General features: G+C 55.6%; 3 protein-coding genes across 3 annotated transcripts; 1 reads left to right on the forward strand and 2 right to left on the reverse strand.

The window, feature by feature from the left end:
- Positions 1-646: 646 nt before the first annotated feature.
- On the reverse strand, positions 647-5,054 carry LOC138078811 (cytochrome P450 2D14-like). Its single transcript, XM_068971550.1, has 10 exons — positions 4,810-5,054; positions 3,915-4,086; positions 3,219-3,371; positions 2,954-3,114; positions 2,368-2,544; positions 2,066-2,207; positions 1,662-1,848; positions 1,545-1,609; positions 1,089-1,364; positions 647-987 (listed from the first exon to the last, which is right to left on the reverse strand). The coding sequence occupies exons 1-10, from the start codon at positions 4,996-4,998 to the stop codon at positions 809-811; spliced, it is 1,701 nt and encodes a 566-aa protein (XP_068827651.1). The 5' UTR covers positions 4,999-5,054; the 3' UTR covers positions 647-808.
- A 284-nt stretch (positions 5,055-5,338) lies between these two features.
- Positions 5,339-13,227, forward strand: LOC138078812 (uncharacterized). The gene is made up of 8 exons (XM_068971551.1): positions 5,339-5,440; positions 5,677-5,818; positions 6,360-6,412; positions 11,527-11,592; positions 11,737-11,775; positions 12,213-12,389; positions 12,719-12,759; positions 13,104-13,227. Exons 1-8 carry the CDS (start codon positions 5,339-5,341, stop codon positions 13,225-13,227), a joined length of 744 nt encoding a protein of 247 aa, XP_068827652.1.
- A 1,410-nt stretch (positions 13,228-14,637) lies between these two features.
- Positions 14,638-22,872, reverse strand: LOC138079055 (cytochrome P450 2D14). The gene is made up of 10 exons (XM_068971870.1): positions 22,711-22,872; positions 18,562-18,919; positions 17,732-17,903; positions 17,078-17,230; positions 16,819-16,979; positions 16,244-16,420; positions 15,942-16,083; positions 15,537-15,724; positions 14,964-15,105; positions 14,638-14,865 (listed from the first exon to the last, which is right to left on the reverse strand). The coding sequence occupies exons 2-10, from the start codon at positions 18,748-18,750 to the stop codon at positions 14,687-14,689; spliced, it is 1,503 nt and encodes a 500-aa protein (XP_068827971.1). The 5' UTR covers positions 18,751-18,919; positions 22,711-22,872; the 3' UTR covers positions 14,638-14,686.
- Positions 22,873-25,509: the final 2,637 nt, after the last annotated feature.

Here is a 25,509-nt window from a genome sequence, read left to right on the forward strand (position 1 = left end):
CTGCCTAGGCTCCTGAGAGCCCGGCCTCACCTGGCCCCTAGAGGATGGAGCCCCGGGCTGGAGCCGAGCTCTAGCGCGGCCGTGAGTGGCAAGTCCTACTGGGCAGGGGCTGGGGGATGAGTGTCCTTAAGGGGCAGGGAAAGGGGGCCCATCCTATAAAGAGGCCCAGGGAGGTGGCTCCCTCCTGGGAAGAGCTCCGGCCTCAAGAGCACTGAGCGCTGGGGGCTCACCCGGCATATCGCTTCCCAGGCCGCCATCCCACCACCTTCTGGGCCAGCAGACTTGAGGAGCTGGCTGACCTGCGGCCTGTGGAGCAAGGTGGCTGTGGCTAGGCCTGAAATGTGGGTGTCTGAGCTGATGGGCCCCCTTATCCCATGGGGGCCTGAAATCTCTCCCCAGCCTATGTGAGCCTCTCCAGCAGAAGCCAGGACCTGATTATATAGGCCTTGTCACTACATCCAGTAACCAAGGTTGGGTCTCCCAGAGTGTCTGGTTATAAGCCTCAGTACACCCATCTCACAGTATACCCAGCTCAACCTTCTAGCCTCAGTACACCCATCTCACAGTACACCCCAGGACACTCTGATTCTTAGTACACTTCATGTGTTAAACGGGGTCAAATGCCAGGTAAGGATGAATCAGGTCGGGGGTTAGGGCTGGTTTTGGAGAGACTGCTGAGGCCACATGACTGCCAGGGGCTGGGCAGGGGCCCCAGGTGGGACTCAAGTCAAGATGCAGCCAGGAGAAACCGGTTATATTGAGCATCAGGGCTATGGCTGAGGAGCAGGTTGGGGCAGGGTGCCTGCCTCTAGCGGGGCACCGCACAGAGCTGGTAGGGGGCTGGGGTCACCAGGAAGGCAAAGACACCATGGTCGCTGGGGCGGGGCTGCCCGGCAGGCACCGAGAAGCTGAAGTGCTGCAGGAGGCTGGTGAAGAAGAGGAAGAGCTCCATGCGGGCCAGGGGCTCCCCAAGGCATGCGCGGCGGCCTGTTGGTGGGCACGGGGGCTCTGTGACCCTGGGTCTCCCCCTCTAAGACCCCCTCAGGATGGGGAAGCAAACCAGGCACCCCACCCCACCCCCCAGGTACCTGCGGAGAAGGGTATGAAGGCCTCCTGCTTGACGAAGCGGCCCTGGGCATCCAGGAAGTGCTCCGGGTGGAAGCGGAAGGGCTTCTCCCAGACGGTCTCATCCTTCAGCACTGACGACAGGTTGGTGATGAGTGTCGTCCCCTGGTGGCAAATGTCTGGCATGGCTGGGTCTCGATTGGCCGGGGGGGTGCCCAGACCCCTCCCACCAAACACAATGGGCACACACATTGTGTGGCACACACCCGAACTCTTCAAGTAACTTTCAGCCCAAGACGCTTCTCAGCACTGTCCCTCTGCCCATGGCAGGGTGCCCTTACTTCCCCTCAGTGCCCGGCCCCTCCAATGCTCTGATACGTTCTAGTTTGTCTTCTCTGCCCGACCTGGGGCTCTTGAGTGGACAGAGCCAGGCCTGCTCTGCTCTCGTCCACGCCCACCCAGGCTGGGACATTAAGTACCTTGGCCATGAGGACAGGGTGGCTTGGATTCCAATCCTGGCCACACCTGGCAACACTCATTGTGGCTACCAGGTGACAGGTGGTGCGGAGGCGGGGTTGGGGGAGCCGCATGCCTACCTTTGGACGTGGAAGCCCTGCACCTCGATGTCACGGGATGTCATGTGGGGCACTCCCAGGGGAGCAATGTCTGCAAAGCGTTGCACCTCATGGACCACGGCCACGGTGAAGGGCATGAGGGCCTGATCCCCCATCTCTGGTCGCCTCACCTTCCCTATCACCTCATCGATTTCCTGCTGGACCCGTCCTGGAAAACAAGTGTCCTCGTGGTGGTCAGACCCAAGGCCTGGGCTCCTGCCTCCTCCTGATGCCCGGGTAGCACTGCGTCCACTTGGAGGAGTGGCTGTGACATCGGAGCTGGGGCTCAGGCCCTGCACAGAGCTGGTGCTGGTGGCCAAATCAACTGAGCTCAGAGGCCTTGGGCTGTCCTCGTCCTCCCAGCACCCACCCCAGGCTAGACTCACGCTGCACGTCTGGGTGCAGGATCATGAGGAGGAGGGCCCAGGCCAGTGTGGTCGAGGTGGTGACCATCCCAGCGACGAACAGGTCGGCCACCACCATGCGCAGGTTCTCATCATTGAAGCTGCTCTCGGGGTTCCCCTTGGCCTGGGTCACACCGGGAAGGTAAGCTCAGGGACAGAGGTGAAGTCCCCACATGGCCTCCCACCCTGCTCCAGTCAGCCCAGGTGTCTGATCCCTGGGTGATACAGAGCCCCGAGTTTGCCTCCTGGGCCCTCAACACACATCCCTGTTCCGATCACCTTACCTCCTTCACCTCATCCAGGAAGGCGTCGGTCAGGTGTCGGGGTGGCTGGGTTGGGTCCCGGGTCATCTTCTGCTCAGTGATCAGCTCATCAATCAGGGTCATGAAAACCTTCTGCCCCCGGACGAGCTTGGCGGCCAGCCCTGGAATGCGCAGGATCACCGGCACAGCTTCCGCCACCTGTGCGGGTCACAGGCCTAGGGCCCTTGGAACCTGGGCCCTCCTGGTGCTCAGGCGCTCAGCAGTCAGGTCCCAGCCTCCTCCAGTGTCCCCACCATCGACCTTGTTCCTCCCTAAGTTCAGACCCTGCCCCTCTATCCTGGCCCGAGGCCCAAAAGATAAACATAAAAAGTACATATCATGGATACCGGTCCCTTCCAGTGAAAGCCTACTCCCACCCCTAAGCGCGCTGAGCCCGCCAGGCCTCTCCCACCTGGGCTGTCTGCCACCTCCCACTTCCAGACCTTTTCCTTGCAGGTGCCTATCCCGGAAAGCCCTTTCTTGCACTGGCCCTCTACACAAGTCCTCCTCCGTGGGGAGGGACTTGCTGGAGGACCGAGGCCGCCTCTACAGAGCTCCTTTCCCGCACCTGGCGCACTAAGCCAGACTCTTCTTTCAACAGGTCCTCCATCATGTCCAGCAACTTGACGATGCGAGGATCGTTGTACTCGAAGCGGAACCCGAAGGTCAGGGAGGCGATCACGTTGCTCACTGCTTTATTCAGGAGCTCCTTGGGGCTAAAGGGGCGTCCTGGAAGGGGACGGTGCAAGGTAGGGCACGCCTCCATCTCTTCTGTCCCAGACCTCTCCAAACCTCCCAGACCTCCGTGTCCCTCAGCCCCAGCACTCACTCACCGGCCTGGTCGGCGAAGGCGGCACAGAGGCACGAGGCCTCCTCGGTCACCCACTGCTCCAGTGACTTCTTCCCCAGGCCGAAGTTGCGCAGAGTGGACAGGGAGAAGCGCCGCTGTTCGCGCCAGGCGTTCCCATAACGGGCCAGGATCACTCCTGGGGGCGCGGCGGACACTTGGGAGCCGCTCGGGTCTGGCCCCGCCCCTCCCGGGGATCGGCTCACAGCCCCGCCCCCGTGCGGGAAGCTCCCCGCCCTGCCCGCCCTCAATGGCCTCGCCCTCCCCTCCCAAATCCGGCCCACTTTGACACCCTCTTCCATCTGAGGACTGGTCCCATTCGCTGTCGGCCCACACTGCTCCCCGAGGCTCCTCTTCTAAGGGCCCATCTTGGCTCTACTTTTTATTTTACCATCCGAGACCACGTTTGTCACGTGGGGAAGGTCCTGGCCTACCCCTGCCCTGCCGACCCCGACTTTGTCCTCTTTCCTGCCCACACCAATGTCCCCTACACTCTCGCCGTGGCCCTGAGCCGCCCTGTCTTAGTAAGGCCCCTGCTGTCTGCCTCATCCAATTTCTCCAACGCTTGGCACAGTCTCCTTTCACCACCTGCCGCCCCCTCAGATTCGTTGGCTCTTTCCTGCACCGAGCGTCCGCGACCCTGCATCCGCCTGCAGGAACGTGGCCTGTCCTCTCTGCTTGCCTTCGGCACGCGGCCCGAAACCCACGTGCTCGTAGAGTGCCTGAGGTGGACGGTCGGAAGTGTCCTGGCTGCGGTACACCAGCGCCTCGCGCACAGCGGCCAGTCCGTTGAGCACGACTACCGGTGTCCATACCTGCTGCAGGCTGAACACGTTCCCGAAGCGGCGCCGCAGCTGCAGGCCAAAGGTCGAGGGTGTTTGGCAAGCCCAGGCCCCGCCTGGCTGTGGGCCCAGCCTCCTGGCTCTATCTGGTACCACTGGGCCCGTCTCCAGCAGCAAGCAACTGCAAGGACTTTATCTAGTCTTGTGAGCCCCGGGGGTTACATTCACTAGTTTTGAGGCTCTCAAGTTGCATGAGACCATCCTACTCACAGACCCAGCTATGACTGTGCAAGCATCACAAAATGGCCAGCAGGCCAAGTTAGCATCCTATTTACAGGTGAAGAAACCCAGGTTCATAGAGGGGAGCAGGGAGGCCCAAGGTCTCATGGAGGCAAAAGATCTGAACCAGATCACTGTGCCTCTCTCAACCTCAACTCGCCTGATTTAAATAGGGCTCATGACCAGACATCTCCCCCATTCTCAAGACCTTTCCTCCCAACGTGACCCTCAGGGACTCAGGCTCACATAATTTAAGAGCTGGCTGGCTGAATCCTCAGCCTGTCGCCATCCTGTAAACCCCCACCCCCTGGCCTTTGTCCTCTCTGACCTCTGTTTGGAAAATCCAAACAGTTCTCGGGCCCTGAACAAACGCCCTCCCTCAGGAGGCCTCTCGAATCCGCTTCCTCTTCTTGGCCCAGTCCTCTTCCAGCCTGTGGATTCACCCAGCACTCACTGTCCGCTGCTAGGTGGGGCCCTAGGACCACCGCTGCGCACTCCCCACCCCTCCGTCCTCACCTGGTTGAAGCTGAGACGTGGGTCCTCGAAGTCCACCTGCAGCAGGTTGCCCAGCACTGGCAGCGGCGTGGGGCCTGGTGGGTAGCGTGGGGCCCAGCGTGAGCGCCGGTGCATCAGGTCCAGCAAGAGCAAGAAGATGAGCACGGCCACGGCCAGGGGCCCCAGCGTGTCCCCAGACAGCAGCCCCATGGCTGCCTCCGTGGGCTCTGCGTTCCTCACCACACCGGCACCCAGGACCAGCCCAGCGTGGCACTCTCACTCCACCTCCGGGGCTCCACCAGTCCGGGGCCTCTTTATAAAGGGAGCAGAGGCCCGGCCTTTGCCCTCTGCCCTGAGGTGTGCTGTAGGGGAGATTGTGCTGCCAGAGGGTAGGAGAGGGGTCAAGGAGAGTCAGGCGCACGGGCGCCCACTGTCCCTCACGCGTGCTCTCCACGTGCTTCCGGAGGTGGCTGGAGAGCACAAGAAGTCGCCCTCCCCCGGCCTGACTCCCCAGCTCGGCAGAGTCGAGGAAGAATCCAGGGTCTTGGGAATGGGTTCTGCCACCACCTGTCGCCTGTCAGCCTCTAATGCGGCCACAGCCCCATTCCCAGAACGTGTCCCTGTCCTCCTCCTAGTGGCCTTCGCCTCCCAAGTATGTTCTGGTCCTTGCCCCGTGCTGGCGGGAGGACCTAATGACCGGAGGGACCACCGATAAAGTTCTTGGTGTCTCCTCACTTCCACTGGTACACGCAACACACACACACAGAATCACACACTCATGAATCACATTTACACATTCACATCCTGACTAGCCCAATCTCACATGCATATCTACACACCCACACAGCCACATCCACGAGTGCCTGTGTTACCACCTTCCACTCCCAGAGACCCAGCAGCAAGGGCTCTAGTTCTCAGCGGCTGCCTGGACTCAGCCGACCTCCCTGCACCTGGAGGCTGCTCTCGGGAGTGCCGGCGCCTTCACCTGGCTGGCTGCTGCCTCAGTTTCCACCTGTTGTGGCTGAGGGAAGTTGAGTCTGGGGGTAGGGAGGCACCAGGGTTGTTTTCCAAAATCCGTTAGTGAAAGTGAACTGGCTCAGTCATATCCGACTCTCTGAGACACCATGGTCTGTAGCCTGCCAGGCTTCTTCCATGGGATTTTCCAGGGAAGAGTACTGGAGTGGGTTGCCATTTACTTCTCCCGAAGATCTTCCTGACCTAGGATAGAACCCATGTCTCCCGCCTTGTAATCAGACGCTTTACTGTCTGAGCCACTAAAATCCAGGCATCCTCCCAAAAAACTCCCAAACTCCCCCCTCAAAACACATAACCAAGTCATATTCTACAAAAGTGATCTTCAAATATTTACTTATATCTTTTGAATAACTGTCCCCTCACACATTTGTAAGTTAATGTCTAATGTCTTTCATCACACATCAAAATACTTTAAAAATCTACCATTTCTAACATATTGTAAACATCCACATTTAAAAATAGTTATGTTACTCTTTTAAGTGTTTTAACTAGCCTTTCTTCATCTACCTGCCGGCGTGGTGTCCTGCTCTTTTCAGGGGTCTTTGGGGAAACAGCCCCTGCCCATGAGATCGCTGTGGAGTCATCACAGGTGGGGACCTCTGTCAGGGGCTATGGGGACTGTCTCACGTAGCACAAGACCGCTCACTCGGCTTGATCGGAAACGATTAACCAACTGTGTGTGTGTGTGTGTGAGGACTCTGGAGAAATTCCCTGTGTTCTCAGGAAAGTGTCAAAGCCCCGCTCTACCACCCCCATTCCCGACCCCCTCGGGCTGGCTGTACAGTCACCTCAGGGATCTATGGCCGTAAGCTCATCTCAGGGTCCGGGGCAGGAACCTAGACGAACTGACAGGAACAGATGACCCCTACTGTGTGAGTAGCCTTGGAATATGGTTCCACATTCGTACGAGAAGGGGGTGGTGGTGAGCAGGACACCTGCCTGGGGTCACATATCCTCTTGGACATTGCAGGTCCAAGGACCTGTGCCTGAAGCCCCTACTCCCAGCCCTTTATCAGGAAAACACACATGGAAGCTGGATGTCCACTGAGAGTCACTAGCCAGATGAGGGGTTGTCCATCTGGTGAAACCTGGCAGCCCCCCAGCAGCATTTTTGTGTGTGTGTTGGAGTATAGCCAGGAAAGGTGGCAGTTTCAGGTGAATGGTGAAGGGAAACTTTATTTTGTACTGGGTTATAGCCAATTATAACCAGAGATCAAATTGCCAACATCTGCTAGATCATGGAAAAAGCAAGAGAGTTTCAGAAAAACATCTATTTCTGCTTTATTGATTATGCCTAAGCCTTTGATTGTGTGGATCACAATAAACTGTGGAAAATTCTGAAAGAGATGGGAATACCAGACCACCTGACCTGCCTCTTGAGAAACTGTACGCAGGTCAGGAAGCAACAGTTAGAACTGGACATGGAACAACAGACTGGTTCCAAATAGGAAAAGGAGTATGTCAAGGCTGTATATTGTCACCCTGCTTATTTAACTTCTATGTAGAGGACATCATGAGAAACGCTGGACTGGAAGAAATACAAGCTGGAATCAAGATGTCCGGGAGAAATATCAATAACCTCAGATATGCAGATGACACCACCCTTATGGCAGAAAGTGAAGAGGAACTAAAAAGCCTCTTGATGAAAGTGAAATGGAGAGTGAAAAAGTTGGCCTAAAGCTCAACATTCAGAAAACGAAGATCATGGCATCTGGTCCCATCACCTCATGGGAAATAGATAGGGAAGAGTGGAAACAGTGTCAGACTTTATTTTTCTGGGCTCCAAAATCACTGCAGATGGTGACTGCAGCCATGAAGTTAAAAGACGCTTACTCCTGGAAGAAATGTTATGACCAACCTAGACAGTATATTCAAAAGCAGAGACATTACTTTGCCGACTAAGGTCTGTCTAGTCAAGGCTATGGTTTTTCCTGTGGTCATGTATGGATGTGAGAGTTGGACTGTGAAGAAGGCTGAGCGCCGAAGAATGCCTTTGAACTGTGGTGTTGGAGAAGACTCTTGAGAGTCCCTTGGACTGCAAGGAGATCCAACCAGTCCATTCTGAAGATCAGCCCTGGGATTTCTTTGGAAGGAATGATCCTAAGGCTGAAACTCCAGTACTTTGGCCACCTCATGGAAAGAGTTGACTTATTGGAAAAGACTGATGCTGGGAGGGATTGGGGGCTGGAGGAGAAGGGGATGACAGAGGATGAGATGGCTGGATGGCATCACGGACTCGATGGATGTGAGTCTGAGTGACCTCCGGGAGATGGTGATGGACAGGGAGGCCTGGCGTGCTGCGATTCATGGGGTCGCAAAGAGTCGGACACGATTGAGCGACTGAACTGAACTGATAGCCAATTAACACTTTGTGGTAATTTTAGGTGACCAGTGAAAAAACTCAGCCATACATGCATGTGTATCCATTCTCCTCGCCTCCACCAGCAGCTCCTGCTTTGTAGAGGAGGAAACTTAGGCTCCCAGAGGGACAGTGACTGGACCCAGGCTGCCCAAGGTGACACGTTAGAGTCACATGCCTGGTCTCTGGAGGCCCCCTGCTCTCCCTCTGGCGCTACTGGGAAGAGAGGAGTTTCACGGGGCCAAGCTTCTCTGTGACCCAGCAGCACAGAGACGTGTGGGCTACAGAGTTAGGGAGTGATTGTCAGAGGTTGGAGAGCCCCTAAGGCCCAGGTGGGGAGGTACCTTAGGGCTTCCCTAATAGCTCAGTGAGTAGAGAATTCGCCTGCAGTGCAGAAGACCCTGGTTCAATTCCGGGTCAGAAAGGTCCTCTGGAAAAGGGAAGGGCAACCCACTCCAGTATTCTGACCTGGAGAATTCCATGGACTGAATAGTCCGTAGGTTTGCAAAGAGTTGGACACGATTGAGCAGCTTTCACTTTGAGAGACAGAGTCCTAGGTTGTTTCCTTAATGTTTTTATTTTCAGTAACCAAACTTGCATTTAAAAACTTTATTGACATCAAAGATATGTGTGTACATAGTTTGATGCATCGAAGTTTTAAGACTTGGAAAAAGTCTGCTGTTTGTCCTGGTCCTCTTCACCCACAATTCTCACAGCCCGGGGTGGAAACCTTTCTGGCTGAAGCCGTTGATTTTGCCTCCTGTGTTCTAAATAGAAAGCTTATCCTGCTTTATCTTGATTGATGAGATTTAAACATTATCTAATGAATTATTACAACCAAAGGTGAGGATTTAGCTCTTGTAGCAACTGAACACCTAGTGCCACCTCCAGCAGACGCCTCACCTCTCTCTAGTCTTCCTCATGATTATATCCGAGTTTTCGGCATTTTTAGTGTTTTGAGTAAAGACATCTTTAGTTGTTAAAAGTTTTTAAGTATTATTTTCGCTTTTTTTTTTTTTGCTGACTTTTATATCATTTTGGCTTTTAAATTCCTCTCCCACAAAGTTGGCTCTTTTTAATTCATTTTTTTAAAATTAAGGAACTATTTAAATATAACGAAATCCATTCTTTTTAATGTAGCGTTCTGTGAGTTTTGACAGATGTATACAACTGTGAAATTGCCACTATAGCCAAGATCCAGAACAGCTCCAATCAGTTCAGAAAAATCCCCCATACTCACTAATACTAATTCCCCCATACTCACTAATACCCTTCCCCCTCTCCCAGCCCCTGGCACCCAGTCAATGGTTTTCTGGCTCCATAGTTTTGCCTTTGCAAGAGGGTCATATAACTGGAAACATCCCAGCACCTAGTCTTATTTATCTGGCCAGGCAGCAGGCCTGGGGAGCTCGGTTCCCCAACCAGGGATGAAACGCCGGCCCCTGCAGTGCAGGCACAGAGTCCTAGCCGCTGGGCCACAGGGCCGCCCCCGGGTGTGGCTCTGAGCCTCTCACTGAGCACAGGACGCCTGCGCGTGGTCCACGGTAGTTTGTTCCTTCTCATTGCCCAGTAGCTGGCCGGAGTATGGATGCCCTGCGGTGTGGCCGCCGACTGGATGAGAAGCATTTGGATTGTTTCCTGTTTTTGGCAGTTTCAGATAAAACCACTGTAATGTCATGTACAAGTTTTGTGTGAACATAGGTTTTCCTTTCACTCAGGTAAGCACCGCGCAGGGGGTGCCTGGGTCTTGTGCTAATGTGTACTTAGTTTCCTAGCAAACTGTGAAACTTTCCAAAGTGCTGGTATCCACTTTGCATTCTCTCCAGCAAAGAACGAGAGGATCTGTTTGTTTCCTAAAATTTCCAGCATTTTCCTTTTTGAAGTCATTCTAGTAGGCTTGGGGCATCATTTTGTTTAGCTCAATATTGAGGGTTTACATGTTAAAAATATGCAAACAGTATTCCTGAGTCAGGTAGTATACTATCATCAGTCTTTCTTTCTGTACAATTTTGCGTTTCTCCTCTTTTTTAAACTGTAGTTTTCTCTGAACCTATAATTAATACATCTAAACTGTCTATTAAAAACAATCTCCTTGCTATACACTTAAGACAAGTTAGGTGGTTTATCAATATGATTATTTCGCTGGGGACGTATTTCTTGGAGCCCTCCACCCTTTTCCCGCCTGACAGACGTCCTTGAGGTCGGAGGCTCAGCTGTCCTGGGACCTCCCTTCACCGTCATTCTGGTGAGTACATCACTCTGTTCACATGTGGAGCCCATGTTATCTTTTATTTTGCGGTCAGCACAACCTGCAGGTGTGCTGAGGGGTAATGCTGAGATACTCCTGAGGGGTAGTCCTAGATATTACCTGTCTGAAAAGGTCTTACTGCGTATGTAAGTCAGTGTGACTATGTACAGAATTTTAGACTAGAAACAATTTTCTCGCAGATTTTGAAGATACTCATTTTCTTCTTCCTTCAAAGGTTGGTGTTGAAAAGTCTGATGAAACTTAATAGACTTCTTTCTTCATATCTGGTAGTTTTTAGGTTCTTTTCATCCTAGGTGTTTCAATATTTACTGATGACCTCATCTGGGGTGGGTCTCCTTCATCCATTCTCCTGGAGACTTGGCGATTCCTTCTCTCTGCAAACTCAGGTCCTGCATCTTTGGGAAAATTCTCAATAACACATGAATGGAATTTATTTGGGATTTTCCCTGCCACCCCAGTTTGTTGATTCTGTTCCTTCTTTCAGAAAGATCTGTGATTTAGCCTTTGCAGTGCCTGATCTCTCTATTCTGGGAGAAACTCTTTTTCAATTTTATCCTCTATATTGTGATTGGATTTTTAATTCCCATGATCATATTTCTGTTTTTGAAGAATTAGAAGTTGGAGGGACTTGCTGGTGGTCCAGTGGCTAAGAATCCACCTTCCGACTCAGGGGATGCCCATGCAATCCCTAGCGGGGAACTAAGATCGCACATGTCATGGGGCAACGAAGGCCATGGCCAGCAGTTAGAGAAGAGCCTGTGCACTGAGCTAGAGAGAGAAAAAAAAAGCCCAAGCGCCGAAATGAAGAGTCCATGCACCACAACAGGCCCGATTCAGCCAAAATGAAATTTAAGAAGGAGTTAGAGGTTATTGTTGGAACATTGTTATTTTAGCACCCGTCCTTGTTTTGTGAATGCAGCGTTTTATGTTTAAAGACATCAATCATTTGTTAGTGTGAGGCTTCCTGAAACCCCTTGCAGTCTTCAGAGTCTGCAGCATGCACTGACGTGGACCAATGCGTGACTGAGCCCTTGACACGTCACCTCAGCCTTCTCTCTTTCTCCCTGTCATACAGCCCATCGGGGAGACCTTAAGGCCAGTGTGGGGGCCGATGGATAAGTGCTACCCCGTGATCACTCAGGTGGGTCAGGGCTGGAGACTCCTTCTCCCCAGGAGTGGGGCGGCTGTCCTGGGCCTCCTGGTGGGCACACACAGAGAGGATAGGCAGGCAGGGAAGGACCCCGGGCACTCTCAGCTGTATGTGACGGTCCGTTTCCCTCTGTAGAGACGCAGAGTCAGGAGTGGGAAGAAGCATGACTCTGAGGTAAGTGAGGCCTGGCGAGGAAGGGCCGGGGGCTGGGGGCTGTCCCCTGCCAGTGCTCGCTGAGACAGGAACTCGTCCAGCGCATGATCAGGGCCCCAGGGATAGTAGGGGGGCTCCTTTAGGACACTAACAACCCGACCACACCTCGAGCTGAGAAGGGAGGGGCTTCCCTGGAAAAACAAAGAGCTACACACTCCAAGTGTGCACAGCAGGTGGGGGTGCGCACTCCAAATGTGCACAGCAGGCGGGTTGCGCGCTCCAAGTGTGCACAGAAGCAGGGTGTGCACACTGCAAGTGTGCACAGAAGCTGGGGTTGCGCACTCCAATTGTGCACAGAAGTAGGGGATGCTGATTCCAAGTGTGCACAGCAGGAGGGGATGCGGAGGGCATCAGAGGGCCTTTCTGCCCATATAGCGCCCTCTTGCCCCACCTTGCAGGCCATGACCCCCAAGGCAATGCGAGGACCGGAAGATGCTGCCCCCAAGGAGGAGACTGCTGTCTTGTCTAGGGAGGAGAGGCAGGTGGGGGCCCTGGGGGAGGAACCAGCCAGCCTCATTCCTGGTGCGAAGGGGGTGACTGAGAAGGAAGAGGTGGCAGGGACTGCAGGATGGCAGGTAAGGACCCTGGTGCTCAATTGGAACACGGTCCCCATGTGGGTCCTCCTGGGAAGCCCCTGGGCTCTGCAGGGTGGAGTGGAAAGGCCAGGCTCATGCCACCGTGGCAACGGTTAGAGGAGGCCAGGGCACCCCAAGACCACTGAGTCAAACTTCCAATCCGGTGGAGCAACAGCTCTGTGTGCAGCTGAGAGGTGCAGACATGGTCTGAGCAACGAGTGGATCTGAACCCTGGTCTTACCCGACTGTTCGTGAAGTGAGACCTGTTTCCCCGGCTACACAATATAGAACCTGCCTCATCCCACCCCCTTCCCCTTCTCCCTTCCTAGGAGAATAACAAGGCCCAAAAGGAGACGGCCGTGTATGTTTCAGGAAAGACAGCAGACCCCACCCTGTGAGCAGGACTGCCCTGCTCCCTCACCCCAGGGACCCTGCAGAGGTCACAGATAGCTGAGTTCCTCCCTGACCGTCCTGGCCCAGGGAGGGGGCGGGGATGAAGCCCAGGTAGTCTGATGCCCTGTCTTTCCCGAAAAGGCCACTTGTGTCCTTCTTCCTTCTTGGTTTGGCAGGACTTGAGGTCACTCCCTTGGGCTGGTGGAAGGTACTGCCCTTTTAGCAATGCTGATGTGTTCTCCTGGCAGCAGAGGGTACCCTAGCCCTGGGCAAAGTTCCTTCCAGCAAGGTACCCACAGGGCGTGTCTGATTGTGCTTTTTAGAGGTTTCCGGGGAGGACATCATGGAGGAAAGTCCCGGGGGCTGGGTCCCCCAGCTCTTGAGGAAGCTCTGGCTGGGATGGTGCCCCGCCTCTGACATCCCCAAGACTCAGAGCCACGACTGACCCTGCGTCCAATAAATCCACAGTTGTTGCTTCTGCAGGCCCAGTTTCCTCCTTTCAGGGTCCTCAAGTTTCTGCAAACCCAGTGTGGCTTCGTCCATGGCCCCTGTCCCAACAAGCTGCAGGAACACTTCCTCCTGCCACTAAGCCCTCGATGTGGGTATGCTGGAGACTCAAGGGGGCCCTGGCTGGTGTTCTGAGTCTGTGCCAAGGGACAGACAAGGCTCCCTGAATGTCGAGAGCTGACTGTCATGAAGGCACAGCTGGCTTGATCAGGGGCTGGTGCTTCTGGCCTGCCTGACTGGTGTCTCCCAGCTCTTAACCTCAATGTGCCAAGGAGTCTGCCCAAGACTCTGGTGAGCAGACAGTCGTTAGAGCCCTTGGGTGGTGTCTGTGTGAGCTCAGTGCAGACCAGACTGGGGGCTGGAGCTGGAGAATGGGGGTCCCTGCCCTTGGCCGGGGCTCCAGGCTGAGAAGGTCACAGCCTCAGAGTCGGCGCAGAAAAACAGGGCCCGGCAGGCATCAGAGGCAAACCTCCTACTGGCTGAAGGGGAAACAGAAGCCCAAGGTCACATGGTGTCGTAGCACAGCAAGGACGAGAGCCAGGCTGTCCTCCTCTGAGCTCTGAGGGCTTCCTTCTGCTCTGCCATCCCACTGTCCCAGGATCCGAGGTTGACCCTGCCCCAGGGCACGGCCGCAGTCCACACGGGCTCATTTCTGGCCCCTGCCTAGGCTCCTGAGAGCCCGGCCTCACCTGGCCCCTCAGAGGATGGAGCCCCGGGTTGGAGCCGAGCTCTAGCGCGGCCGTGAGTGGCAAGTCCTACTGGGCAGGGGCTGGGGGATGAGTGTCCTTAAGGGGCAGGGAAAGGGGCCCATCCTATAAAGAGGCCCAGGGAGGTGGCTCCCTCCTGGGAAGAGCTCCGGCCTCAAGAGCACTGAGCGCTGGGGGCTCACCCGGCATATCGCTTCCCAGTGCCCCCCCTCACCTTCTGCAGACTTCACGTGCTGGCTGCGACCTGTGGAGCCAGATGGCTGTGGCTAGGCCTCGTGTGTGAGCTGATGGGCCCCCTTATCTCATGGGGGCCTGAAATCTCTCCCCAGCCTATGTGAGCCCCTCCAGCAGAAGCCAGGACCTGATTATATAGGCTTCGTCACTACATCCAGTACCCAAGGTTGGGTCTCCCAGGGTGTCTGGGTATAAGCCTCAGTACACCCATCTCACAGTACACCCCAGGCACTCTGAGCCTCAGTACAACCATCTGTTAAACAGGGTCAAATGCCAGGTAAGAATGAATCAGGCCGGGGGGCGGGGCTGGTTTTGGGGAACTGCTGGGGCCACGTGACTGCCAGGGGCTGGTCAGGGGCCCCAGGTGAGATTCAAGTCAGGATGGAGCCACCAGACAGTGGTTTATTGAGCATCAGGGCTATGGCTGAGGAGTGGGTTGGGGCAGGGTGCCTGCCTCTAGCGGGGCACCGCACAGAGCTGGTATGGGGCTGGGGTCACCAGGAAGGCAAAGACACCGTGGTCGCTGGGGCGGGGCTGCCCAGCAGGCACCGAGAAGCTGAAGTGCTGCAGGAGGCTGGTGAAGAAGAGGAAGAGCTCCATGCGGGCCAGGGGCTCCCCGAGGCATGCGCGGCGGCCTGTGGGTGGGCACAGGGGCTCTGTAAGCCAGGGTCTCCCCCTCCAAGACCCCTCAGAATGGGGTAGCAAACTGGGCAGCCCACCAGCCCCAAGATACCTGCGGAGAAGGGTATGAAGGCCTCCTGCTTGACGAAGCGGCCCTGGGCATCCAGGAAGTGCTCCGGGTGGAAGCGGAAGGGCTTCTCCCAGAGGGTCTCGTCCTTCAGCACTGACGACAGGTTGGTGATGAGTGTCGTCCCCTGGTGGCAAATGTCTGGCATGGGTGGGTCTCGATTGGCCGGGGGGGTGCCCAGACCCCTGCCACCACACATGCATGAGCACACACACTGCCTGGCACACACCCGGACTCTTCAAGTAACTCAGCCCAAGACGCTTCTCAGCACCATCCCTCTGCCCATGGCAAGGTGCCCTTACTTCCCCTTAGCGCCCGGCCTCCTCCAATGCTGTGACACGTTCCAATTTGTCTTTCCTGCCCGATCTGGGGCTCTTGAGTGGACAGAGCCAGCCCTGCTCTGCTCTCGTCCACAGCCACCCAGGCTGGGACATTAAATACCTTGGCCATGAGGACAGGGTGTCTTGGATTCCAGTCCTGGCCACATTTGGCAACACTCACTGCAGCTACCAGGTGGCAGGTGGTGCGGAGGCGGGGTTGGGGGAGCCGCAGGCCTACCTTTGGGACGTGGAAGCCCTGCACCTCGATGTCACGGGATGTCATGTGGGGCAATCCCAGGGGGACGATGTCCGCAAAGCGTTGCACCTCATGGACCACGGCCACGGTGAAGGGCATGAGGGCCTGATCCCCCATCTCTGGTCGCCTCACCTTCCCTATCACCTCATCGATTTCCTGCTGGACCCGTCCTGGAAAACAAGTGTCCTCGTGGTTGTCAGACCCAAGGGCTGGGCTCCTGCCTCCTCCTGACGCCCGGGTAGCACTGCGTCCACTCAGAGGAGGCACTGTGACATCAGAGCTGGGGCTCAGGCTCTGCACAGAGCTGGTGTTGGTGGCCAAACCAATTGAGCTCAGAGGCCTCGTCCTGTCCTCGTCCTCCCAGCACCCACCCCGGGCTGGACTCACGCTGCACGTCTGGGTGCAGGATCATGAGGAGGAGGGCCCAGGCCAGCGTGGTCGAGGTGGTGACCATCCCAGCGGAGAACAGGTCGGCCACCACCAGGCGCAGGTTCTCATCATTGAAGCTGCTCTCCGGGTTCCCCTTGGCCTGGGTCACACCGGGAAGGTAAGCTCAGGGACAGAGGTGAAGTCCCCACATGGCCTCCCACCCTGCTCAGGTCAGCCCAGGTGTCTGATCCCTGGGTGATAAAGAGGCCCGAGTTTGCCTCCAGGGCCCTCAACACACATCCCTGTTCCGATCACCTTACCTCCTTCACCTCATCCACGAAGGTGTCGGTCAGGTGTCGGGGTGGCTGGGTTGGGTCCCAGGTCATCTTCTGCTCGGCGATCAGCTCATCAATCAGGGCCATGAAGGCCTTCTGCCCTGGGAAGACGTTGGCGGCCAGCCCTGGGATGCGCATGAGCACAGGCACAGCTTCCACCACCTGTGCGGGTCACAGCCGTGGGGCCGTGGGACCTCCTTGTGCTCAGGCGCTCAGCAGTCAGGTCCCAGCCTCGTCCAGTGTCCCCACCATCGACCTTGTTCCTCCCTAAGTTCAGTCCCTGCCCCTCTATCCTGGCCCTGAGCCCAAAAGATAAACCTAAAATGTACATCCTATGGGTACCGGTCCCTCCCAATGAAAGAATTCCCACCTTTAAGCACGCTAACTCCTACCCCGCTGATTCCTGCCCAGCCCCTCCCCAGTTCCAGGCCTTTTCCTTGCGGGTGCCTTTCCGGGAAAGCCCTTTCCTGCGCTGGCCCTCTACACAAGTCCTCCTCCGGGTGGTTGGGGGGGACCCGTTGGAGGACCGAGGCCGCCTCTATGGAGCTCTCTTCCCTCACCTGGCGCACTAAGTTAAACTCTTCTTTCAGCCCATCGTCAATCAAGTCCAACAGCTTGACGATGCGAGGATCGTTGTACTCGAAGCGGAACCCGAAGGTCAGGGAGGCGATCACGTTGCTCACTGCTTTATTCAGGAGCTCCTTGGGGCTAAAGGGGCGTCCTGGAAGGGGACGGTGCAAGGTAGGGCACGCCTCCATCTCTTCTCTCCCAGACCTCTCCAAACTTTTTCCAAGTCCCTCAGCCCCAGCACTCACTCACCGGCCTGGTCGGCGAAGGCGGCACAGAGGCACGAGGCCTCCTCGGTCACCCACTGCTCCAGCGACTTCTTCCCCAGGCCGAAGTTGCGCAGGGTGGACAGGCAGAATCGCCGCTGCTCCCGCCACGCGTTCCCATAACGGGCCAGGATCACTCCTGGGGGCGGGGAGGGAATGTGGGCGTGGCTCGGGTCGGGCCCCGCCCCGCCTCTTTGTGGAAAGCCTTGGCCCTGCTCCGCCACACTGGCCTCGCCCTCCCCAGTCCCACCAAATTTGACACCCCCTTCCATCTGGGGACGGTTCCCATTTGCCGTCGGCCCGCATTGCTCCCCGAGTCTCCCCTTCTAGGGGCACGTCTTGGCTCCACTTTTTATTTTACCAACCGAGACCACGTTTCCACGTGGGGAAGGTCCTGGCCTGCCCCTGCAATACCCACCCCGAGTTTGTCCTCTTTCCTGCCCACCCCGACGTCCCCTTCCTGCCGCCCTGTCTTAGTAAGGCCCCTGCTCTCTGCCTCATCCAATTTCTCCTTCCCCAACGCTTGGCACAGTCTCCTTTCTCAACCTGCCGCCCCCTCAAATTAATTGGCTCTTTCCTGCACCCAAGGTCCGCGACCCTGCCTCCACCTACAGGGACGCGGCCTGCCCTCGCCACTTGCCTTCGGCGCGCGGCCCGTAACCCAGGTGCTCGTAGACAGCCGGAGGTGGACGGTCGGAAGTGTCCTGGTTGCGGTGCACCAGCGCCTCGCGCACAGCGGCCAGCCCGTTGAGCACGACTACCGGCGTCCAGACCTGCTGCAGGCTGAACACGTTCCCGAAGCGGCGCCGCAGCTGCAGGCCAAAGGTCGAGGGTGTTTGGCAAGCCCAGGCCCCGCCAGAATGTGGGCCCAGCCTCCTGGCGTTAGCCTCTGGGCACCTCTGGGCCCCCCTCCAGCAGCGAGCAACTGCAAGGACTTTATCTAGTCTTGTGAGCCCGGGGGGTTACATCCAGTAGTTTTGAGGCTCTCAAGTTGGATCAGACCATCCTACTCACAGACCCAGCTGTGACTGTGCAGGTGTCACAAAAGCCCTAGGTCTCATGGAGGCAAAAGATTTGAACCAGATCACTGCGCCTCTCTCAACCTCAACTCGCCTGTTTAAGAGGGCTCATGACCAGACATCTCCCCCATTCTCAAGACCTTTCCTCCCAACGTGACCCTCAGGGACTCAGGCTCACATAATTGAAGAGCTGGCTGGTTGAATCCCCAGCCTGTTGCCATGCCGTAAAACCCCCCACCCCCTGGCCTTTGTCCTCTCTGACCTCTGTTTGGAAAATCCAAACAGTTCTCGGGCCTTGAACAAACGCCCTCCCTCAGGAGGCCTCTCGAATCCCCCTCCTCTTCTTGGCCCAGTCCTCTTCCAGCCTGTGGATTCACCCAGCACCCACTGTCCGCTGCTAGGTGGGGGCCCTAGGACCGCCGCTGCGCACTCCCCACCCCTCCGTCCTCACCTGGTTGAAGCTGGGACGCGGGTCCTCGAAGTCCACCTGCAGCAGGTTGCCCAGCACCGGCAGCGGCGTGGGGCCTGGTGGGTAGCGTGGGGCCCAGCGTGAGCGCCGGTGCATCAGGTCCAGCAAGAGCAAGAAGATGAGCACGGCCACGGCCAGGGGCCCCAGCGTGTCCCCAGACAGCAGCCCCATGGCTGCCTCTGTGGGCTCTGCGTTCCTCACCACACAGGCACCCAGGACCAGCCCAGCGCGGCACTCTCACTTCACTTCCGGGGCTCCACCAGTCCGGGGCCTCTTTATAAAGGGAGCGGCGGACCGGCCTTTGCCCTCTGCCCTGTGGTGTGCTGTAGGGGAGATTGTGCTGCCAAAGGGTAGGAGAGGGGTCAAGGAGAGTGAGGCGCACGGGCGCCCACTGTCCCTCACACGTGCTCTCCACGTGCTTCCGGAGGTGGCTGGAGAGCACAAGAAGTCGCCCTCCCCCGGCCTGACTCCCCAGCTCGGCAGAGTCGAGGAAGAATCCAGGGTCTTGGGAATGGGTTCTGCCACCACCCGTTGCCTGTCAGCCTCTAATGCGGCCACAGCCCCGTTCCCAGAACGTGTCCCTGTCCTCCTCCTAGTGGCCTTCGCCTCCCAAGTATGTTCTGGTCCTTGCCCCGTGCTGGCGGGAGGACCTAATGACCGGAGGGACCACCGATAAAGTTCTTGGTGTCTCCTCACTTCCCACTGGTACACGCAACACACACACACAGAATCACACACTCATGAACCACATTACACACATTCACATCCTGACTAGCCCATGCTCACATGCATATCTACACACCCACACAGCCACATCCACGAGTGCCTGTGTTACCACCTTCCACTCCCAGAGACCCAGCAGCAAGGGCTCTAGTTCTCAGCGGCTGCCTGGACTCAGCCGACCTCCCTGCACCTGGAGGCTGCTCTCGGGGGTGCCGGCGCCTTCACCTGGCTGGCTGCTGCCTCAGTTTCCACCTGTTGTGGCTGAGGGAAGTTGAGTCTGGGGGTAGGGAGGCAGCTGGGTTGTTTTCAGAGTTCCTTAGTCACCGTGACCAGCCAGTTTGTTGGCCCAGAGGCCCTTTCCTAAGTTTGTTACAAATTGGCCCTTGGACTTTCCAGCTCCTGTGGCCTGAAGGTGATTCCTGAATCTCCTCACGTAGGTGTCCATTTCCTGAGTTGGAAAATTGGAAGGTGGGCACTTTACCTTGTTGACTGGGCTGCCAGTAAGCTCAGGGTACTAGGGTGGCTTAGCATAGGCTGCGACTGTCCTTAGAGAAGTGGGACTGCTTCCTCCTCATCAATTTGTCCTTCAGTTCAGTCTCTCAGTCGTGTCCGACTCTTGCGACCCCATGGACTGCCACGCACCAGGCTTCCCTGTCCATCACCAACTCCTGGAGTTTGCCTAAACTCATGTCCATCGAGTCAGTGATGCCATCCAACCATCTCATCCTCTGTCGTCCCATTCTCCCTTTGCCTTCAGTCTTTCCCAGCATCAGGGTCTTTTCAAGTGAGTCAGTTCTTCCCATCAGGTGGCCAAAGTTTTGGAGCTTCAGCTTCAGCATCAGTCCTTCCAATGAACAGTCAGGGTTGATCTCCTTCAGAATGGACTGGTTGGATCTCCTGGCAGTCCAAGGGACTCTCAAGAGTCTTCTCCAACAGCACAGTTCAAAAGCATCGATTCTTTGGCTGTCAGCCTTCTTCACAGTCCAGCTCTCCCATCCATACATGACCACTGGAAAAACCACAGCTTTGACTATGGACCTTTGTCAGCAAAGGAACGTCTCTGCTTTTTAATATGCTGTCTAGTTTGGTCATAGCTTTTCTTCCAAGGAGCAAGCATCTTTTAATTTCATGGCTGCAAAATCATCATCTGCAGTGATTTTAGAGCCCAAGAAAATAAAGTCTCTCAATGTTTCCATTGTTTCCCCATCTATTTGCCATGAAGTAACGGGACTGGATGCCATGATCTTAGCTTTTTGCATGTTGAGTTCTCAGCCAGCATTTTCACCCTCCTCTTTCACTTTCATCAAGAGGCTCTTCAGTTCCTCTTTGCTTTTGTCTTTGAACATCAGGTGTTAAAACTTCGGAAGACGAGGGGATGGAAACCAGATGGGGATGTAGTTTCTTGACCCTCTCACAGGCCTGCCAAGGACCTCAAGGAATGGATTCCTGGGCCTCCCCATCTCTGTGGGTCCAGTCCAGTCTGGCTGCAGCCCTTACCCTCTGATCCTGACTCTGGTTTATTCCAGTCCTCCAGCAAAGGTGCAAATGCAAACCTTGGTACCACCCTGCACGAGTGTGTGTCACCTCCAGACTGGAATGACGGCCACCAGGCACTCCCTCTTGGTCAGCCTCTTGCCTCCTCCAGGCAAGGGGTTGGTCACTTTATGCCAGGGTTCTGCTAGCCTCAGAACCCTCCAACAACTCAAGGGGTAAGATTTGAGGTTGAGTTTTTGAACCAGTGAAGCTGATGGGAACTCAGAGGCCCAAACCCATTCAAATGTAAAGGCATGGGAACTCAGAGGGTGGGGCAGGGGGCATTTCCAGGGCAGGCCTGGTCAAGCCCCCTGCGCCCCAGCTATCCCCAGCCATCCCCGGAGTATGTGAGGCAACCTTTCTTTCTGAACACAGCTGGAGTAGTTCAGGGTCCTGGAGGCTGAGAGCCTGGAGGAGGCACTCTGCCCTCCTGTACCCCCTCTTACCCTGTTCCCTCCCTTGCACCCCACCCCCCAACAGTGAGAGGACCAGTTCTTCCCAGGTTGCCTTTGATGGGATAGAGTGCTTGTGGTCTCCAGGTGGGGGTCGTCAACATTTGCAATCCCTGCTTGGCTTGTGCAAGCGGCTCCTCCCCTTCCAAATTCCCACATCCCCACTCTCCTGCCAGGCCTGGGGCCAGCGGGTGGGGCTGGCTGGGGCCCAACTGGCCTTGCTCAACTTATCCAGCCTTTCCTGTGTCTTGCCTTGGCCAAGGCTTGGATTCTGCTGGGCTCTATCGGGACACACCCTGTGCCGGTTGCTGGGCTGGGGGAGGGATGGCAAGGGTGGGCCCCTGCTTCAAAGTGCTCAAGAGGAGGAGGGAGCCGGGAGGTGACACCCCAGGCCAGCAGTTGCAGGGATGGCTTTGAGGGCTGTGGGGTTTCCCCAAGTTGGAGTAGACTTTCTGGGAAAACCCCCTGGAGGACTTCGGGTGGCTTGGGACTGCAAACCGAGGTAACCTGATTGCAGGGTTAAGGCACCACTGCAAACCAGCAGGACGGTGGCAGCTCCAGGTGGGGCTTTTAGTCTGGCAGAGGACTGGATCGTGGGAAACTCGGGTTCTTGGGCCTCCAGGAGGCAGGAAGACCAGCTTTGAGGCCACTGAAAAGACCAAGAGGGGAAGACCCCGGGGGGAGCCCTGGGGACTTCTCAGAGCAAGCCGGTGGTCTCCATCGGCCTCAGTTGAACGTTTCTGTCCCAGTCGGCAGCAATCTTCCACTCTGGACGGCCAGAGAGTCCGGTGGTACTGGTGGGGCTGGCAGGATGGTCGTCACAGCTTTGTCACAGTGGCCCCGTTAAACTGCCCCCATCTACCCTTTGTTTTGTGTCATGCCCTCTGCAAACAGTCACTCTAATGGACGTATGAAAGGCAGTGACAGATACACTCGTTATTCAGGCAGTGCCCTCCAAACACCGGGGATGAGGGCTCTAGTCCAGGACAGGGTGGCCTTGGGGAACACCTCAATCATGAGGCCAACGCCCTGTTTCAATCCTTGTGCAATCATAGCCTTGGATTATCCTGCACTCACACGCCAGGCGCTGCTGTTCACACCCCATGCTCCCCACCCCATTTAAGACCGGAGGCTTTATGGTTCCCAAGGCACTGGAATCTCAGAGGTCACAGCAGTGGGTCAAAGTCACAGAGCACCATTAGGGTCGATCTCAAAACTCAGGCTCTGGACCACTGCTCTACAGCGGAAATACACTTCTATGAGGCCCGAGGGCCAGCATTTAAGTTCCTGCAGCCTTACTATTTTAGAAACACGCTCAGGCGGCCCTTGCTGGCTTCTGCTCTGGTGAAGCGGCTGGTGTTGGAGGGATGGGCACCCCTCCCCCTTCTCTCCCCTTCCCCCCTCCCCCCCCACCCCCGCACACCTCAGGGTCGCAGGTGTTGGCCCTGGCAGGGACGGCGCCTCCGGACCCCCGAGACCGGGCCTGAGTCCTGTGTCCGGGGAGACGTCAGCAAGATGGCGGGCGAGCAGCGCCCAGGCACGGAGACACGGCCCTGGACTCCCAGGGCGACACGGCGCAAGCTCCCTGGAAAGCAGGTGGGCAGCTGCAGTGCCCAGCGAGGGCGCGGGGAAAGTTGGTGGCATTTCGCTCGCTCCCTGCCCCGCCCCCGCGGCAGACACCCCCTCAGTTCCCGCTGCTGCCTGGGGCGCGGGAGGAGTGGGAGCCGGCTCTGGCCGGTATGGGGGCCCCGCGGGCCCAGCGGTCTCACCTGACGCCGGTACCGCCCGCTGGGATCCAGGCTGTGACCGCGCCTTCAAGGACAACGTGGGGCGGGGCCGGGAGTCGCGGGGTGCAGGCCGATTCCTCGCGTGGTTTTCTGGGAACTGGGCTGGGCAAGACAGGAAAGTTCTGGAGCTTGCCTGCACAGTGTGAACTTGCCTCAGGCTACGTATAGGTTAAGGCGGTCACCTGAACCTTGTGTTTTGAACCGCGATTTAAAAACTTAACTCTTAAAAAATACACCAACACTGCACACCTATCACAGAATGGTCAAAATCCAGCACGCTGACCACCCAACTCCGACAAGGGTGAACTCTCATTCCCTGCGGGTGGATGGGATGCACTGGGGCAGCCACTTTGGAAGACAGTTTGGCAGTTGCTTATTAAAAAAAAAAAAAAAGAAAACCTTGCACACTTGTGTTTATAGCAATTTTATTCATAATTGTTAAAGAGTGGAACAACTGTCTTCCAATAGGTGAATGGATAAACTGGGGTGCATCCGGGCAACAGAATATTCAAGAGAAGAGAAACTGAGCCTCTTAATTGTGAAAGAGAGTGAAAAAGCTTAAAACTCAACATCCAGAACACTAAGCTCATGACATTTGGTCCCATCACTTCATGGTAAATAGATGGGGGAAAAAAATGGACACAGCGACACTTTATTTTTTGGGGCTCCAAAATCACTGTGGATGTGACCGCAGCCACAAAAGTAAAAGATGCTTGCTTCTTGGAAGAAAAGCTATGACAAACCTAGACAGTGTATTCAAGCAGAGACATCACTTTGCCAACAAAGGTCCATATAATCAAAGCTATGGTTTTCCAAGTAGTCATGTTTGGATGTGAGAGTTGGACCATAAGGAGGGCTGAGTGCCGAAAAACTGATGCTTTTAAACTGTGCTGCTGGAGAACAGTGTCTCTTGGACAGCAAGGGACCAGTCAGTCCTAAAGGAAATCAACCCTGAATATTCACTGGAAGGACTGATGCTGAAGTTGAAGCTCCAATACTTTGGCCACTTGATGTGAAGAGCTGACTCACTGGAAAAGACTCTGATGCCGGGAAAGAATGAGAGCAGAAGGGGATGAGAGAGGATGAGATGATGGCATCACTGACTCAATGGACATGAGTTTAAGCAAACTCCGGGAGACTGTGAAGGACAGGGACGCCTGGGGTGCTACAGTCCATGGCATCACAAAGAGTCGGACCCTGAGCAACCGAACAACAAAAAGAAGTGAGCTATCATGCCATGGAAAGACATGGAGGAACCTTAAATGCCGATTACCAAATAAGAAACCAATGTAAAAAGGCTACATACTGTGTAACTCCAACTATATGACATTCTGGAAAAGACAAAAACTATGGACACAGTAAAAGATCCGTGGTTGCCAGGGGTAAGAGGAGAGAGGGAGCACAGAGAATCTTCACAGCAGTGAAGCTGCTCTGTATGATACTATTGGTGTGGACATGTCATCATGGGTTTCCCTGGTGGCTCAGAGGCAAACAAGCTGCTTGCCAATGCAGATGTGGGTTTGAACCCCGGGGTCGAAAGATATCCTGGAGAAGGAGATGGCAGCCCACTCCAGTATTCATGCCTGGGAAATCCCATGGACAGAGGAGCCTGGTGGGCTACAGTCCATGTTGTCACTGAGTTGGACAGGACTTAATGATTAAACAACAGCAAACCCATGTCACTGTATGTTTGTCCAAACTCAAGAGTGCACACCACCAAGAGTGAACCCCAACATAAACTATGGGCTGTGGATGACAATAATGTGTTGATGCAAGTTCACCAAAGAAAAGGCACTTCTCTGGTGGGGAATGTTGATACTGGGGGAGGCTGTGCATGTGTGTGGGGGTAGAGGATGCATGGGAAATCTCCATACCTTCTGCTCAACACTGCAATGAACCTAAAACTGCTCTAGAAATAAAGTCTGTCCAAAAAATATGGAGAACTCAAAAGTGTGGCAGGAGCTGAAATGCCCACAAACAGCTGAAGCTTCTTGCAGAAGCCGGAAAGCTAGAGTTGGGAGTGAGGCGTGGAACAGGGCCACTCCCCAGTGAATGGTCACTTCAGGAGCCAGTTTGAGGAACCATCACCAGTGTTTTACTCAAAGTATCATCAGCCCAGTCAAAAGAATTTAAAAAAGGCAAAATGAAGAACCAACCATTTGCTGTCAGGAAAGTATTTTCCTGAAGATACGTTCAACGTTTGCGGTTTAAGCCTAATACCTGCAATCTCTCAATCTCATCTGAACTGTGTTAATGCCAAGACCAGACAGGATGCCAAGGAAATAAAAAAACATTATTCCTATGCAGGTTCCGTGGCTCACACAGCACACCCACCCACACCTCCATCCTGGTAGAGCAAAATGAGAAATGGACCACACTGCATTATAACAAAATTAATCTGCCATTTCTGCAGCCTCAAACTGATAAGCACACCA

The sequence above is a fragment of the Capricornis sumatraensis genome, chromosome 4 (assembly GCF_032405125.1).
Source record: "Capricornis sumatraensis isolate serow.1 chromosome 4, serow.2, whole genome shotgun sequence".
Taxonomy (NCBI): Eukaryota; Metazoa; Chordata; class Mammalia; order Artiodactyla; family Bovidae; genus Capricornis; species Capricornis sumatraensis.

Bases quoted from the DNA above. Each gene is read 5' to 3' on its own strand.
- LOC138078812 (XM_068971551.1), top strand. From the start codon at position 5,339: ATGGGTTCTGCCACCACCTGTCGCCTGTCAGCCTCTAATGCGGCCACA. The intron at 5,441-5,676 runs GTATGTTCTGGT...TTCCACTCCCAG, and splicing joins TAGTGGCCTTCGCCTCCCAA to AGACCCAGCAGCAAGGGCTC. The intron at 11,776-12,212 runs GTAAGTGAGGCC...CCCACCTTGCAG, and splicing joins GGAAGAAGCATGACTCTGAG to GCCATGACCCCCAAGGCAAT.
- LOC138079055 (XM_068971870.1), bottom strand. From the start codon at position 18,750: ATGGGGCTGCTGTCTGGGGACACGCTGGGGCCCCTGGCCGTGGCCGTG. The intron at 17,904-18,561 runs GTGAGGACGGAG...TTTGGCCTGCAG, and splicing joins CGCGTCCCAGCTTCAACCAG to CTGCGGCGCCGCTTCGGGAA. The intron at 15,106-15,536 runs GTAGGCCTGCGG...ATTTGCCACCAG, and splicing joins AGGGCTTCCACGTCCCAAAG to GGGACGACACTCATCACCAA.
- LOC138078811 (XM_068971550.1), bottom strand. From the start codon at position 4,998: ATGGGGCTGCTGTCTGGGGACACGCTGGGGCCCCTGGCCGTGGCCGTG. The intron at 2,208-2,367 runs GTAAGGTGATCG...GGTGTGACCCAG, and splicing joins TCCTGGATGAGGTGAAGGAG to GCCAAGGGGAACCCCGAGAG. The intron at 1,365-1,544 runs GTACTTAATGTC...AGTGCTGAGAAG, and splicing joins ACCCTGTCCTCATGGCCAAG to CGTCTTGGGCTGAAAGTTAC.